The sequence below is a fragment of the Chaetodon trifascialis genome, chromosome 2 (genome assembly GCF_039877785.1).
Source record: "Chaetodon trifascialis isolate fChaTrf1 chromosome 2, fChaTrf1.hap1, whole genome shotgun sequence".
Taxonomy (NCBI): Eukaryota; Metazoa; Chordata; class Actinopteri; order Chaetodontiformes; family Chaetodontidae; genus Chaetodon; species Chaetodon trifascialis.
In genome coordinates, this window is record NC_092057.1 from 5,624,054 (window position 1) to 5,641,925 (window position 17,872).

General features: G+C 48.4%; 1 protein-coding gene across 1 annotated transcript in view; it reads left to right on the plus strand.

The window, feature by feature from the left end:
* The window catches only part of znf827 (zinc finger protein 827), a 64,110-nt gene that overhangs the window by 14,165 nt on the left and 32,073 nt on the right, over positions 1 to 17,872 (plus strand). The window contains exons 2-4 of the mRNA XM_070975992.1: positions 5,274 to 6,548; positions 8,815 to 8,987; positions 9,289 to 9,784. Of these exons, the coding sequence (XP_070832093.1) occupies positions 5,274 to 6,548; positions 8,815 to 8,987; positions 9,289 to 9,784 (1,944 nt within the window). The remainder of the gene's footprint in view (positions 1 to 5,273; positions 6,549 to 8,814; positions 8,988 to 9,288; positions 9,785 to 17,872) is intronic.

Below are 17,872 nucleotides of genomic sequence, written 5' to 3' on the forward strand. Positions count from 1 at the left end.
AAGCTCACTGCAATTAAACTAAATTAATGCAATATACTGCGAGACAAGGCAGCAAATAAGATCTGAATTTCAACAACAGGTTTGCTAATCCAAACCGTCGCACTCTAAAAATGCACCCATATGTCGCACTCATGTTCAGATGTCACAATGCAGACACGCAGTAGGTTATGTGTGATACCACCTTTACTGTGATGCCATAATACACACACACGCACAGCATCCAAAGCATGCTCAGGAACATGAGTTTCACACTAATTTAACCAGATGCAGTCGTTATCTCCTCTAATCACAATCTCTGTAACGTGTCTGTTTGTGCTGCAAGGATGCAATAAACACAGCGCTTCTCTCCCTCCAGCAGTTCAGATCCATAGCTTTGATGACACATTTGAGGCTATGAGCAGGTTTTTTTTTTTCTTATTTAACACAAGATGCTAAAAATGGAAGGGAAAAATAAACCAGGGGGTAAAGTGCACTTCATCTGCAATGAGGAATTTCAGAGGTCTGGGGCTCTCAGTCGTCTCATTCTCTTCCAAGAACACTTCTCCTTCCTGTTTCACCTCTGGCATGCGGCCCAAAGTGCCCACAAACCACGGAGGCCAAGGCCGAAAATACACAGATGGTAATTTGCACTACATTTCAATACGACTCAACCGCCATTATATATAGCCCTGCTGCCTGCACCCTGATCCTCGCTGAGAGTATCGCCTCACCTCAGATTCCAAATAAAAGATGGACTCTTTATGTCTTTGTCGCAGACCGCCGGTGTAACGGCGGTGGGCTGAGCTGGAGGGAAGTTTTCACAATGTCTAACATGAACCTTGATCAGCGTACAGGAGGACGCTTTTCCTCGAGTCAAGACGTCATGTCAACGTAATTAATTGCTGGAGGGGTGTTGAATAGTTAAGCTCACTTTTGCATAGAAGAAACATGGGTGTCACATCTCTGAAAGTACAGGCTTTGACAGCTGCCACGTGATAGATTATTGTTTGTTGGTATGAGGAAGTGCTTCTAAGAGTACAGCTCATCTGATGGATGCATACTTCGTTTAGATCGGCTAATTTAAAGGTATTACTTCCCGCCGAGTCACCAGGTCGTCATCTCAGAGCTGAATATGTTACCTGCTCCACAGTTTGCCACTTTGCTTCAGTGATCTCACGCCTTTCCCGTACTTGGTTGTCATGTTTCATCAACTTCCTAATGGAAGTAACACGATGGTTAAACTTTGAAGCAATTATCATGTTGCTCCTGCAGAAGAACAACAGCATTTAACAGATTGATGGCGTATAGTTTTATGTGAGGGGGGAGGAGGAGGGGGGGTGGTCTCCCACACATCCAGCTGGATTTATTTAGAGCATCTGTGATTTATTTATTTCTTTATTTTTAATATTTGCATTCCCAGTCATGGCGGCATGAGAAAGAGGGAAAGGGGTGATTGGAGATGTATAGAAGAAGAAGAAGAAAAGCGTGTGGGTGTGAAAGACATCAAGCAAGCGAGAGATTATGGAAAACTGAGCGATCCTCATCCAGTGTGTCCCAATTAATGGAATTACCTTCTTCCTCGAGAGGACTGTTAGTCATTTGCAGAGACGTGAGCCCGCCAGTAGAGCGTCTCTCCCACCATATTGTCCAGCAGGCACTAATAAGGCAGCCCTGACCGCCGGGCGTGCTCATTAGCATAGCCCGCGGCCGTGGTAACCCCCGCCAGGGCCCGGCCGGACACTTAATTACCGCCGTGGCTCCTTCCTCGCTAAATCCATACTTCTACCTTCCTTCCTATGTCCTCACCCCCTGCTCTGCCTCCTTAACCCACCGCGCGCACGCCACCCCCGCCTCCCCCGCCTCCCCCTGGCAGAGCAGGGAAAGATGTGAGGCCAGTCACTTAGGCGATGTGGATGCGATGCCTTTAGTCTTGGTGTGTCGTGGCGGTCTTTTATGTTACCTCACTTTTTATGCCTTTGCGGTCAGCAATCTTTGAGATTTTAGTGATTCCCCGACCTGCTCCACCTCTCTCTAGCTCCTGCTCCCTCTCTCTCTTGGCCTCTCTTACTCTCATTGCTATATTAGCTCATGGGCATGACTCTCATTTTGACATCAGCACAGTATCGATGCACCCCTGTCCAGCCTTAATCGGCTAATGGCCTCCTCCTCTTTCCTGCCCGGCCAAATCAACCCCTCCCCTAACCATCCCTCTATCTGTCCCTTCCTTCCTTCGCCTTCCCGGCTCCTCTCCCCCTACCCTGTTCGGGCCTGGGGTCAATGAGGCCAATGTTCATGCCTGGCTAAGTCACAGAATAGCTTTGTGTGTATATGTGCGTGTATGAGAAAGAGAGACATGTTAGTCAGCAGCCTCGCACAAGTCATGTGGTGGGTGACCTCATGACCTACCTTTACTTTAGTCCCTCGCTCTTCCCTTTACCAGCGATCGCTCTGTGTGACAGAGAAATCTGGCTGACTCCTGTACTAAACTCATACACATGTGCGCGCGCACACATACGTGCGCCCCTCGCTGACCTAGAAAAGCCACGGCCAAAATAATCCTGCCAAGTTCACAAATGGAGATTGTTGACAGCACTGCGTGGTGAAACAATGAACAAGAACACTACCTGCAACGTCCAACTGTTTTTAGCTGTAGTTACAGGCCGGGAGCTCCCTGTCTTGTTTTCGTGACAGGTTAACACAACGCGCCGCTTCCCAAACACTGTAAGTCACAGAGGTGCTACATCAAAATATTTTTAGCTGCTCCGTGTGCATCTCTGTTCAATCTCAGGCAGGCGGTTTATTGGAGCCGGTCTCGAAGCCTTGCGGCCCCCTCTTTATGTCGCCTCAGCTTGCACTTTGACTCCTCGTGGCTTTCTTTTTGTCTATAATGTGGTGGCGCTATACATCTCCGTGGCCCAGAGAGAAAATCCCCTGCCACTGCACCACTGAATCACCCATGTGTGAGTGATAACAGATCCAGACTGCTGAGCACCCCGCAGCTGTTTGTCTCAACATGCAAGTCATCCCCGCCATTACACCGCTAAATGGTTCCCTTTCAGTGGCAGACGCTCGCCGCCTCGGCCCGTATCTCCGTGCCTCCATCACTTGCGGGATGGGGGAGGGGGGAGGGGGTTGCAGTTAGTGTCGCCGAGCCAGCCACCGTACCGGAGGCAAAGCAGTTGAATGTGTGTCAGAAAAAAATGCAGCGGGGGTGAGGACTCCAGCATTAAATCACATTCTTGGCTGTGTACTTTAAACATATGTGTGCACGTGCGTGTGGTGGGCATACAGCGGCTGTCGAAGCCTGCCCCCCCCCCCCAGAGCTCGGGCCGGAGACCATGACCTTGGGAAATGTCATTCCGCCTACGGGGGTGGCTCGCCTGTGACACACAAAGCCACGGTGGTGGAGTGCATCGGTGCACTGTAGCGCTCTGGCAGGAGCCTGGTGGTGTAGTGTTGCGTCCAGCTGCACCTAACCCTGAGGTTTAAGAGTGAACCTTGGAAGCAAGAGAGTTCAGCCTCAAAGCTGAGACCTTGGGTCAGCAATCTAGCGATTTCCCTCTAACCACATTACAGCCATTAGTGGCTCTTGCTGCTTTTCGCATGTCACATGGAAATGGGTCAAGCCCTGCCCTGCATGACTCACTGGCTCTTTCTCCATCTCCCTCTTTCTTTCCTGTTAACCCTACTCAGGTGGCGAAATGGCTCCGAGGAGCATGGGAAATTGGCTCCACAATCAACGCATTATGGCGTTTTCATTCACCTTTATAAGAAATGAGGAGGGTCACGCGTGCTGGTTGTGCTCATCGGCGTCTGGCATCTCGCGCTGTTCGTCGAGGTGAAGTGTATCAGACGTGGGTTTGCAGGCGGTTTGCGGAGCCCTGAAGACAATATTATAACGTAATCTGGCATTTTCTGTCGGCTTTTGCTTATTCGATTGTGAAAAATGTAAGATGGGGAGTGTGTGTGTGTGTGTGTGTGTGTGTGTGTGTGTGTGTGTGTGTGTGTGTGTGTGTGTGTGTGTGTGTGTGTGTGTGTGTGTGTGTGTGTGTGTGTGTGTGAGAGAGAGACAGATGAGAAGATGTCGGGAAGTGTGTGTGATATCTGTTGCAGCAGGAGAGTAGCGGTCATAGCGGGTTGTGATCATGGTCACCTTTGCAGACCACGGTGCGCCACGCTGGCCAGATGTCAGCCAACCATAATGATCCCAACAGGTCGCTGGGCTGGGTTGCCTGGCAACCATTTTTGCCTTTGCCTGTAAACAGAGCGCGGACCCACCAGGCTGCCGTCAGGGTCGCGAGGGTGAAGACAGCTTGGGTGTGTGTGGATGTATGTGAGATTTTAAATAATTCCTTCATTGCCTCATGTTTCTTGCAGATGTGTGAAATCTCAGCCAGCTCCTCTCATCAGACGTTTTCTGAGGCTGTGTACGCTAACCCAAAGAGGAGGAAAAAAAGTCGGTTTTGACATTTTGCTTGGTGCTTTTGACATATTCTTATGGAGGTTTGTTAATATGTATCAGGAATATTCACTTTTCTTTGTTCGCCCTTGTCTGGCAAGCTGTAATGTTTTGCTTATGAATATTGATACATGAAGTGTATATTAATGACCCTTGGTGACCTTAACCCTATCCTTATTGGCTCCCCGGTGGTATCTGCAGGCTCATGAATATTAATCTAGTTCTGTAACCTCCATTACCCTAATCTTTGCTGTCTAGCCTCCCAGAAGGACCCGTTGTCATGGTAACCTCTTTACCAGACTCTTCCAGACCAAGGGTGGGAAAAATATGGTTAAAAAAGGACAGAAAAATCTAAATTACTCAAACATCTTGGATGCGCCTCGTGGAAAGCCGCCATTATATAAGAAAGGGGTTGAATTTGCGTCGGAGGCCGTCGTGGCGGTCGCACTGCTGAGCTTTTACTCGGGTTCAGATGGGCAGTTGTGTTTTAGGTGTTCAAGATGGTTGTGTCAGTTAGGTTTCTGCATGGTACACTGAATGCTCTGCAACATCAGACAAGCAGAGATGGGAAATAATAAAAGTGAATAGGAAATAGTAATTTCCAATGTTCAAAGCTGTCTGCAGTCAGCCAGAGGCTATGACTATTCCCTCTGCTTAACTCTTAATAATGAGTGTTTGATGTTCACAATTCTTACTGGGGATTCTGGAGTGTTCAGCAGAAATATAATGCCCGACTGTTCACCACAGCAGCGTGGTGATGTGTCCGTCACAGTACCTGCACAGCGTTTGTTTCTCTTGCCTCGCTGTAAATTGTGTGCTCTCTCTCCTCTTCCAGATGTGGACAGCAACGAGGAAGGAGGGCCTGACGACGGTCCTGTGGAGGAGGAAGGCTGGTTTGGGAATGCTTCTGACACGCGCTCAGAGTCGTCGTCCTATGGAGACACCCAGGATGAGCTCCTCCTGCCCAGGGGCTCCTCTCCCGATGAACGGCCCGGAGCCAGCACTGGGTCCGGGGACCCCGATGCCTGCGGAGGTGAGAGCTCGTTGGGTTGCCCCACACCCGTCCATCGTGCCTCTTTGGAGCTTCTTGGACTGGATGGAGGTGCATTCTCGGCCCAGGACACGCTCTCTTCTGTGGTGTCGTCGCTATATGGTGAGGCAGCATCTCGCGCCCTGGGGAAACCCCTCAGCAGCAACCTGCGGCGCCTCCTAGAGGCTGGGTCGCTGAAACTTGACACTGGAGAGCTCCTGGGTCGAGCATCCAGGGGAGGTGCTGGGGGCGAGTCTCCTCCAATAGGTCTAGCCCCACCTTTGACCCTCTCCCCGTCTTCCCACCACGCCCAACAGTTAAGTGCTCTTGCCCGAAAACTGGCCAATAACAACAACAGCGGCTCAGCCTCGCCGGCCTCCTTGGCACCCTCAGTCACCAACATTAAGCAAGAGCCCCTTGACCCCTTTAACTCTGTCACCCCCAGCAACGGCAGCGGCTTCGTGTGGGCAGGTGTTGCAGACAAGTGGCCACCGGCCAGCTGCTCCACGCCCTGCGGCTCCAGCCTGTCGCCGGACTCTGCGATCCAGAAGTTAAAAGCAGCAGCAAATGCCGTTCTTCAAGACAAGAATGCCGTGGCCTCCTCCTCGACAAATTCTTCCTCCTCCTCCACCTCTGCCTCATCTGCAGTGCCCGCCCTGGGAGGGGGTGGTCGAGGAGATGACGTGGTGCGCTTTGATGCCTTCAACTCTCCGTTCAGCCCACAGTCGGCTAGCTCCACCCTCGCTGCACTTTCCAAGAAAGTCAGCGAGCGGAGCCAAGCCTCGTCAACAGCCAGCGCTGCCACTGACCACCAAGCCTCAGCCAGTTCCTTTCTCTCGCTCGTGTCGATGACCTCCTCTGCTGCCTTGCTCAAAGAGGTGGCGGCCAGAGCAGCGGGAAACCTGCTGGCAGAGAAGAAGGACAGTTCCTCCTTGGCGCCCGCTGGGGTCCTCCAAGAGGATGTGAAGCCCCTGCTGGACAAAAACCAGAAGGCTCCCACGCCCTCGACACCCACACAGAGCCTGGAGTTGTTGTTGCCCTCCACCCCAAAGGGCAGAGGCAAACCCAACAGCCAAGCAGGTAATCTACAGTAAAAACATCCACAACAATCACTATTTGAAGTAAAATTACTGCGGAAATCAAAATAATGATGGCAGGATGCAGATAATAAGAGTATAGCTCAGCTCGGCTCAGGTTAGGTACATGTTTGGATGTTTTTCCCATTAAAAGATGTTTTTTTTCTTTAATGAGACACAGGTACAGAACACTCAGTTGCTGCCTTGTGTTAAACACTGAATCAGGCTACTTGAGCTCAAACAAGGTTGCTACAATGAAATAAAACGACCTTGTGTCTGTATGGAAGAAAGAGACCGTGAATATTCAAGATCATTTCAATCTGCAGCTCAAGTTTTCATCCTTCTTCACCAACATGCCCCTTTCTTTTAAAAAATAATAGTACAAAGTTACCTGAAGTTCAATAGAAATGTTTCCCCTGTCATTATACTTCTTCCCATTCAGCATTTATCCAAAGACTAACACCACTTACGTTATGAAATGCAAATTAGAACTCTTAGTGCTGATAAATTGAAACTAATATTGCGATGGAAGCGCAAATCCAAAAAAAGATCAAATGTGTCTGCTGTCACTGTGTGGGGGAGTAGAGGGTTTACTCGTCTCCAAAATACTATCAAAAAAGCACAATTCTGAACTTCCAGAATGACATGTTTTCTCTAGTTTTGTAATGGTTTTGTTCTCACCTCACTGGCGCCGAAGTAGCGAGTAGTGTAGCCTCGGCTCAACTGTCAGCCGAGCAGAGAGCGTAGCCGAGAGAAAACAGCCCTGGCTGGCCTTCTAGTCTGGGAAATGGTCTGTGGGCTCAATGGGGGGTTCCGACTGAGACCTCACTGCCTTCCCAGACCAGCTCGTTTGTGCTCGGATGTGCATGCTGCCAAAAGAGGGCCGTCAGTGTGTGCTCGGCACAGCGGGGAGCCCTGGAGTCCATATCCATCTCGGCAGCCTCCTCCTGGCTTCAGCCCCCACTAACCAGAGCCCTCTGCACTGATCAGCACAGCAGACTTAAGGCCAAACACATCATACTTTCCACTGACTGGATACAGATGCGTGCACACACACACTCTCCAGCTCTCATTCTCTCTCTGTTACTCACAAATGGCCATGCAGTATATTCTGCAGTGTGTACTCAGATGAAGACATGTAACCCAAACAAGGGTGCACACAGAGATCTCACTCCTGCTCGGGCAGAGAGAAAGCTTCAAAGTGCAGCCTCTCACTAAGTAGCCTTTAGGGAGAACAGAATGTTTTCAGGGAGATGGATGGGCACTTTTGAGGGATTGTGTCGCAACCCCGCCAAATCTAAAATGGCCGGATCAAATTGACTTCAGACAGATGAGGCAGTCGATGTAATATTCTGTGATCTGCATGCTAAAAAGGGGGTCTGCTCTAACCCGCGAGCCGTCAAGGTCGAGCAGCGCTGTAAAAATGCAGGTAGTTGTTTGGTCGCCAGACTGAAAAATGTGACCTTGATTACTGACTGTCATGTCTTGTTTTATTGTCGTCCCTCGCCACCATAAAACTGTACCGCGCGGGTATGCCGTGCACTTTAATGTATAAGGAAAGCTCTCTCCCTTTATCTGAAGCACAGTTGCGATTACATAGGCAGCGGATACGTTAAGCAGTGAGATGAAGGTACCGAACCCGCACTCGTTTCCTCTCTCCTGCTTTATTTCCGCTTCACTCGGCTCAACTCAGAATGAACAGGAGTCATTTTTGCATTGTGATCCGTGCTGTGCTTGGAGAGGTTGGGCCGCAGATGGCGGTTTATTGTTGCAAATAGGCAGTCTCGAGGTTTTACACCTCAGGTCAATGAATGGCTGAGCACAGTAATTTCACCAAACACTGATTACCAGATGTTTTTCAAGGAACAGCACTGGAATACTTATGAAGCCATCCTGACAGGCCCTTGTAGAATTTGTAATGCAATCATGCCTCTTTCTAATAAGACCAATTAAACAGTAATGGATGCCGGATATGAAGCCAACAACAATAATCGAGATACTAAAACATGCTTGAGTTTTTACTTCCATTGTTCCATTGCTTCCAGCTGGCATTTCCCTTGATAGTTTTCACCATTAGGTGTGGAGAAGTCGTCTCTTCCAGATCTGTGAATACTGTATTTGGGAAGGCAGCTTTTTAGTTTGTGACAGGAACAAAGGTGCATCTCAGTAACACTCTACATATTTCCACACGCTAAAAGACTGACGCCTGGCTTTTAAAGCTGCTCGGATGTTCTCTGTAAATGGTGACCGTGTTCTCTGGTGCCCTCAAGTTTCTCCGGAGGATGGCGGCAAACCGTTCCAGTGTCCTGTGTGTGGACTGGTCATCAAACGCAAGAGCTACTGGAAGAGACACATGGTCATCCACACGGGCTTGAAAAGCCACCAGTGTCCCTTGTGTCCCTTCCGCTGTGCTCGCAAAGACAATCTCAAGTCCCACATGAAGGTGAGGCGATATGGATTTTCTTCATCTCGTGACCCTGCACCCCCTGTCACCCTCACCCACATCATCTTTAATTAGTGGCTATTACGGCTCTTGGAATATAATTGTTAACATTAAAGGATGCACATGCTTTAGTTAAACTTGTGTTAAATCCTCTACACGGCATTGATTAAACACTCTGCGTGTTTGTTGTAGCACCTCATTTCTAACTTTAACTGATATGAAGCACAGTCTTTCCTCTTGATGTCCTGTAGTGCCAGAGAGAAGCAGCGATTTGACACTTAAACCTGTCCTCCTTTTCCAGGTACATCAGCACCAGGACCGGGGTGAGACGTTTCAGTGCGAACTTTGCCCCTTCACCTCCTCCCGTCACTTCAGCCTGAAGCTTCACATGCGCTGCCACCAGCACTTCCCCCGCACAGACGTCAAGGTGAAAGAGGAGCTCACCACCGACACGGAGGGCGAGGGCTCCCTGATGGGTGACAGCGGCTCCGCGGACCTGAGGGGGACGGAGGCGTCCCCGCTGCATTCAGACACTCAGCAGCAGACGTCGCCTCCGGCCGAGGCCTCCTCCAATCACGTCCACATCAAGGAGGAGCCGCAGGAGAGAGATCTGTCCGTGCTCTCCCCCTTTAGCATGTGCAGGGACCGTCCCAGCAGCAGTGCCAACTCCCTGGACCTACCCGGAGTCGGGGTCGGAGTCGGGGTCAGATCCAGTCCCAGTGGTCCAACCACAGCCTCCCTCTTCAGTCCTGACATCAGTACCAAGACAGCCACTGACCTGCTTATGAAGCTTTCAGGTGAGCTTTTCTTTTATTAATAAAACGAAAAATGCGATTCAGTCTAGAGCTGCAACTGATGATCATCTGCTGGAATGTCAGCGACCTCACGGACCAATCGTTTAATCTTCAGTGTGGTCAATCCACATGCGTGTGTGCAGTGTTGCAAACACAGCTTGTGTATGATGGCAGCAGCCTGTAAGAGCCTATAGAAGTTAAAAGCGTAACACCAGCGTCGTTATTGCCGATAACAAGGACAAAACCTCCGTTTCTTCACTTAAAAGCGTTGAGAAATTCGTGCAGAAACGGCTCGCGCAGAGACGCTGCCAGCGTGACTCCTGTAATCCATAATTGTTTTGTTTATTGTGCTGTTTTCTCAACTTGACTCTGTAACTCCAGTCGCCGCAGTCGCACTTTTATCAAAAGCGTTTCACTTCTCCCCGACTCGAACGTGAAGGCATCCGTTCTGATCTGCAGCTAGATGTTGTCTCCCCTTTGCCTTAAGTTTTGTTTTGATTCTCCGCCGTCACCAGAAATAACATTCGTAAGAAGTGTAAACGGTTTTATGTTTATCGTTTCAGGTCAGGGCTGCAGTGTGTCTCTGTGAGCTGTTTTTAATGGATTTTAAAACAATGGCAGCCTAAAAAGTCTGGGAGTTAGCTCAAACCTTTAATGAATAGACAGTTTTCGCTTTTGACAGTCGCAAATACGTTAATGTGTTTAGACTTTCTATGGGCTTTAACATCGAGGAAGGGAAAAAAAGCAAAATCCCACCAGTGTGTGTGTGAGAATAGAGCGAGTGTAGACGACATGTGCCAGATGACGCTGCGTGGGTCTTAGGTACATCTCCAGACAGGTTTGAGCTGTTGTTTTTCAGACTTTAACTATTATTGTGCATATCAAGGATATCAGGCATGCCTTCACTTGCACGCAGGGTTGTTCACAACCTTGGTTTCTGTGTCTTTCCCATGAGCACGATGGGAAAACAGGCCATGGATTTTTAGCCTTTTCTCAAGTACCACATGCCTTTTAACTGCTCAGGACAACACCCAACGAATTCACAAGCTGCCCCGAGGACGCCGATGTGAGGGAGACTAGAAGCTTTTCATTTGACTGAATAGATTCAGGTTTGCTTTTTCATTCGTGCAGAAAGTTTTAGCACAACGTTGTCGAGTGAGCACACACATTTGTGCACATACTGGTATTGAAAAGCGTAGTAGACGATCACACAGGAAGCTCCTCAGCTGATGTAACAGTGGGACAAACACATGGCGAATGTCACCTACCAGCTCTGACTTTGCAAATCTACATTCAGCGATCGAGGCTGTGCACAAACGGTGGACGCCATTAAGCCATCGCAGCGCATCGAACGGATTTACCGGCGCCCTCCTTCTAACGTGCCACTTCTGTGTGCGATGAAACTGTGTTGGAATAAGCAAAATGCAGAAGACATTCCTCGCATAACAACAGCACGTTCCCAGTGTTCTTAATCCTTCATGCGATGCGTGGAATCCAATATTGTGCTCTTTTTCTGACTTTTCAGAACAGCGCCTAAGTGGCTTCATGCCTTTAAACATCGCTCTGCTAAATGGTCAACGGGGATGTTTTTGTTCTTTCTTTCTCTCCCTTTCTTTCCATTCATCAGTGAGAGCGCTGCTCGCGTAGAAACAGTGTACTCCTGTGTGTCCTGTCATGATTGGTAGCAGCAGAGCAGAACACGCACATCAAAATCAACTCAAGTACCACTGCGCAGTGCTGAAGTCATGACCTAAATCAGAGCAGTACAGTATGTTCGTATCCAGTCTTATAGATAAATGGTCTGTTTTTGAGCTGCTTATTATTTGCTTCAAAATGTCATTACGGCACAAAATGATGTTACATTCTTCTACTGTTTTTTGTACTTCCTATCCAGCCAAGGATGCATAGCTGAAATGACACTTGATGTCTGCCCTGGTAGCAAACCCCAAGTCCTCTGCTGTTGGCCACTGATTAGCTCCATTGAGGCAGTTGGGGACTAAGTGATTTGCTCAGGGGCACCTCGACAATAGTTGAGGAGGGATTACTTTTTCTCACCCACGTCTTGTCAGCTGGGAGGGGATTTGAAGATCTGTCACCTGTAGGCATCTTCCTCCTGCGAGCAGTCCTCTTTGTATGTGTGTCAGTGTTATTGTGTCTGACAAGATGATGCTAAAGTTTATTCTGGTGTTTATGATACTGGAAATGACATACAAGTGGAAGAAGCCAGTCTGGAGCCCTGCGTTAAGCATGGCTTATGTAGAGCTACTGTACTTTTGTGAAAAGCCTCATTTGAATATGAATCTGCTTCCAGTTCTTCCCCATTCATTGCAGTTGATGCTGCCTGCACTTCACCACTGTGACTACTAATAGTGGCCTCACTAATATTTCCCATTCATGAATCAGTTTAAGACTTGATTATCGTTTAATTTGGTATTTTTTATCATTGGTAAAGTTGCGATGGGACTTGTAATTGTCCAAGTTTTATAACGTCATGATGCAGCATTCGTCTAACAAACTTCCCAAACACGCCACTCTGAGGTACACTCGGCCCAGACCGTGTTTAGATGCATTTCACCATGTTGCAGAATATCAAAGGATGAGCTCTGAGACGATGGCAAGATTGATGGAAAAAGGTTGACCGAGGTTGAGCGTCGGGGTCGAGGCTACGGCTGCCACTCTTCCACTTAATGCTGTGTAATTAGATTGAGATCTTGAGCGAGGATGGGAGGAAAAAACCCTGGGAACATTAGATTAATTAAAAATTTATGCATAATTCATAATTAAAAAGGAATTCATAATTTGAGATGATTAGCGCCCTCAGCGCCATCCTGTGACCCCGCCAGGATGCACAGGGACTAGGCCGGCTTAGTTAACTCCCCCTCGATCTCGCACGCCCCGGCTCCACATGGATGCCCCCTGGGTGCCAGTTGCACTTCACTCCCAGACTGCACAATCAAGCCCGGGCAACTCCCAGAGGAGCCAAGATGGCTCCCCGCAATGTCAGTCCAGTGTCAAGTGGCGGACATCTTAGTCAGGGCATCATCCAAGGAGAGTGATGAAGGATATAAAAAGACCGGGCAGGAGAGGATGTTGAACTTGAATGCGTGATGACGTTTTTTAATGAATACTGCTCCTTTGATCACAAAGTTCTCCCTTTGTTGGGGGGGCCGGATTAAAGGTAGAGGCTTCTGAAAGTGAGAGGAACTGGGCTCAGATCTCGGTGAGACTTAGCCATGCCACAGAGCAGCCCGGGGAGGGAGAGGTGAGGAAGTTCCTCCTGGGACCTCTAGACTCTATTTCTTCTGACCTCCCTGCCAACCCAGATTGAATGTGTACACGAGCAGCTCATCCCTCCTGCTTTTACTCTGCTGTCTCAGTGCCTCAATCCCACAAGGCCTGAGAGAGGGAGGGGCAGGGGACGGAGGGGGTGTATAAAAAGCAGGAGAGGGAACGACAAAAAAAAAAAAAAAAGACAGATAAAGTGACAGCAAGTGAGGGAGAAAGAGGCAAAGAGGGAGTTGCGTGGAGTTCCCCAGGCGTTAAAAGCCGGTGAACTCCTCCTGACCTCTGACATAATAAGCATATCATTTTTTGGGCTGCCCTGCTTTCCATTGAGTGTTGTACTGATACCCTTTGATTTTTATCCTTGCACGCTGACACAACCGTTAGCTATCCAGTGTGATCCACATTTTGATTCAGAGATGAAAGCCACCGAGACACTTTGAAATGCACAGCCCCTACCCTGTGCCCAGTGGACCCCGAGTTAATAATGACAGTGGGCACTGCACACCCTCCAAACACCACCCCCACCCCCCGCTGCGGTGACACAGGCGCAACGAGCTTGACCCTGGCTGGGTGTGAATAATTGGCATGCAGGGGGTTGTGGGAGGTGTTGCATCTGTCATGATGCTTCTGCAGTTGTCTTATTTATCTCTTTCCTGGGAGAGTATTTTGCATGCAGCGCTCTGCCACAGCGAAGTGGTGCACTGGCAGAATTTTAACGTGAAATCTTGAGTGCTTTTAAGGATTTTTAGAGATTATTTTTCCTGCGTCATCATGTCGTTATCTTAGTTATAGACATCATTTTTCTGTTACTGTATTTGAAAAGCCCACAGGGGGTGTCTATTGTATGCTCAGCTATGGAAATGTTTGGGCTTTTGTTGCAGCAGCTTTGAGTTGACAGAATATTTAGAATTTTAAAATGTCTTATCTTTAGTTTTGTCTTTTTTGTCAACATCTAGATTTAATCTGCATGTCCCTCGCTTTCCAGCTCCGCATGAGCTGACAGAGGCAGGCCTTTTGTGCGTGACCTCTGGTCCATACATCCCCGCTGCAGCCATCAGTATCACTGTCCGGTGTCTAGCACACTGTCAGCTATTGTTGGGTTCTCAACCTGCCCCACGTAGCCCTCTGCTTTTTTTTTTCCTCGGCGAGAAAACAGCAGCCAATTGTCAGAGGGGGAGCAGGCCGGCGTGACAGAGGTGGAAAGCTAATGAAGTTATTTGACGGCAGCCCTGGCCACGGAGCGAGAGGTGAGGCGAAGTGGACAAGCGCCTGGCAGCGAGACGGATGAGGCGCGAGAGAGAAGCGTGGCGAAGGGGAGAGAAACGGGCAAGAGAACAGCGATGGAAGTCGCATTGGTGGCAGGTGTCAGAGGGCTGTGATAACACGGAGACGGACTGATAGCATCGTTGTGGAGCTAGGAGCGGCCGTACAGTATCACGCACAGGGGAGCTGACATTGGCCCGGGTACGCACCGGCGCAGGCGGGAAGCTCGCAGAAGAGATGCCCAGTCACCCAGAGACGCCCGTCACCTCCTCAGATCTGTGCTCACTTGACGAGATCATCAGCTACAGACCGGACGCTCATGTTGCCGTTGTGAATGTGAAATTTGGACAGACTAAAGGCCAAAGTGTAAGCTGCATTGTTCCTGTTTGTACTGTGCTCTGGCTTTTTTTCTGTCATTGAGCCATCAGCTTAGAGGAATAAAAAACGTGCCTGTTGGATTAGGCTACTAAATAATTCATCGGGCTCTGTAACATAGATTCTTAGTGGAAATACACTCTATTTATAGCGACAATCCAAAAGGTCACCGTGTGGTGTGACTTTTTTGTGCGAGTGCACATCCCGGGGTTGTTGTTGTTCTCGGGAGGCCACGGAGGAGAAGAATTTGAAAATCTAAGTTTGTGTTCAGCCCGTGTTTGGAAGTGACTTATGTGCAGCCCAGCTTTTTGCATAGTTTGCACGCAGCATGACACACAAAGGCGGCGTTTGTCCTAACGCGTGTGTCTGTGTGGGTAAATGGGATAGTGTATTTTTCTGTGTGTTTGTAAGGCGCTGACCAAGTGTTCTGTCCCTGTCTGATCCGACATGGCCCAACACGCTTCTAATTAGAGGACGTCCTTCCAGGTGCTGACCGGGTTATACTTAGCCTGCCCGCTGACATCTGACGGTGTGACATTTCCAGCTGGTGCCGCGTGCGACCCTGCGCCACTGCCCCTGAACTTGAAGGTCACTGTCCCCCCTCCACCCCACCTCCCCCACCACTCAAACCTCTTCCCCCCCCCCCCTCTTGAACTGCAGCCCCGGCCCGCCATGGTGTGGCACTGTGGCATCGTGGCACCACATGGGTGGTCAAAACACCTGCACCTGTCCCCTTTCCCTGCCCCGAATCCCCCGTCCCCGAGCCCTCTATCCCTCCGGCATAGATCATCATTAATCAGAGGGGCTGGAGCCGGCACAGATTGATGATGCGGGCAGGGGGCGGCGGGCCTGTGGCGGTTAGAGATGTTAGGTGAGACGGTCGGGTGAGGAGCAGAGCAGATCTCTGCTGGGGCCAGAGGAGACTGGACAGCAGTCCGCCCGAGAGTGATAGCCTCTCTTATATCTGTGTGTGTCTGTGTGTGTGTGTGTGTGTGTGTGTGTGTGTGTGTGTGTGTGTGTGTGTGTGTGTGTGTGTGTGTGTGTGTGTGTGTGTGTGTGTGTGTGTCAGTAGTGATAGTGGACATATTGTTTGAAAACTGTTGGAAAGGGGCTTGATGTGTTTGTTGGTGCCCTTTCCAGCCACTGTCAAACTCCTCTGGAATAGCATTTTAAAACACGGAAATTCAAAATTTTTAAGATATAGTTTCAGTTAAAATCAAATTTTAATTCAAACATGTAGATGATGATAGAGGTCACTCCCTAAGCATCGAGCATCAGCAAACAAATGTGCTTATTTCCGTGACTTTTACATTGAGGTCAGGTTACAAACTGATTCTGCTGTGAGGAAAAATGACTCCTGATGTGAGGATATTTTAACAATAACAAAAACATTTACAGAAATATAGACATCAGCTCTGCTACGTTTCATCATCATTAGCATATGTGCTGCCTTTTAAACATGGCTTCAGCAGCGAGTGCTCTGCTCCTTACCTCGCATGGGAAACAGTCTAAAGCCTTGACGATACATATACTGATATTTTTTATTTTTTTAAAAAGGTGTTTTCCCCCACCATTAAAAAAAAAAGAAGCATGCACTTGACCTTTGTTGTGCACATGCAAATGCAAAAACGCAAATGATCATGTCAGAGCAGTAGCAGGTGATTAAACTATGCATCAATGATTGGTTAAATACCAGAGAAGAACATTCTGAGCATGAGTGTTTTTTATTATCGTATGATTAACCAAAATAAGTCAAACATTAAGAGTGAAAGTGTTATTGACTCATAAAACCAGAAATAAAATGGAAGATTTCTTTCAACAGTGTGATGTAAAAATGCATATTTTGCAGCAAACACAATGGCTCAAAATGACAGCATAACTTACACACTGATTCATGTGACAGCTTCAAGTTTCACGTATTCAGAGCTGTGCCGTGATTGGCTCTGAAAGACGGCGTGGTGCACCAGCAGTAAATCAGGTTACAGCAGTGGACAATAGTGTCCTCTAACCTTCCGCACGGCTCCCATAGCTGCACAGGATATCGAGTCACCTCGCAGACAAACACGATGAACTTTTAAACATATTTCCACTTCGTCTCTGTGTTTAACACCCATTTTAAATTTCGAGACCGCGCTAAACCGTAGCCTGTGTAAACCTTTGTTTTAGCAGAGTGTAGTGCAACACGCTGAGACACACAAAGAGAGGCGCTCGCCCCGCTGTTCTTTTCTTGGCGGCTATCGGAAGTTGCTCCATGTCTAATTATTAATTATTCATCTTAGGCGGATTAGATGTGGCCCAGTTTCTCTTGAAGATGACTTTAGAGCAGAGGGATCCATCTGACAGTTCACTCCCAAACCTAGGCTACACACAAGGCTTCATCTGATTGCTATCGCGCTCTACAGAAGTACAGGAATAATTTTATGTCCCTGCGCCTGAAGAGGATTCACCGGGACAGGATGAGGAAACCGGACTTAAAGGAGAATGGAGCTGAGAATAAAGTGTAGAGAAATTAATGTGATGGGGAGGGAAGGGGGGCAGAAAGGAGGAGGGAGATGAATTGTGAATTTGTTATGGATGCCCTGAAGACCGAGAGAGGAGGACAGTCATGAGGTTGCACCCTGTGTGTTTGCTCACAGCACACCAACTGTGGTGTCTGTTGCAGTGACGAGACTGTGAAAATGCACTGTGGGCCACTTTGTTGATCCATTTAATTAGCATTTTCATGTATTATACTTTCTGTTGTGTATACACGGTCCTCTTCGCTCACTGGAAACAAACGTTGATGGCACATCACAACCCCAATTCTGAGAAAGCTGGCACGCTGTATGAAGCACATAAACAGCCCAAAGACAAAATATTTAACGCTTGACCTCATTAACTTCATTGATTTTTGTAAATATCTGCTTATTGTGAATCTGATGCAGCAACACGTTTCACAGACTGGTAAAGATGTGGAACGCTCCAAAAACACCTGTTTGGATCATTCCACAGGTAAACAGGCTCATTGGTACCAGGCTCAGTCGTTCATGAGCGAAGTTCACCACTTTGTGAACACATGACTGTCTTCATTGCCTTCTGGTTTTATTCCTTTTGCACAGTGTCTCGACTTTTTTTTTTTTTTTTTTGGACTTGGTTTTGTACGCTAAACTTCAGCGTACAAAACTTCAT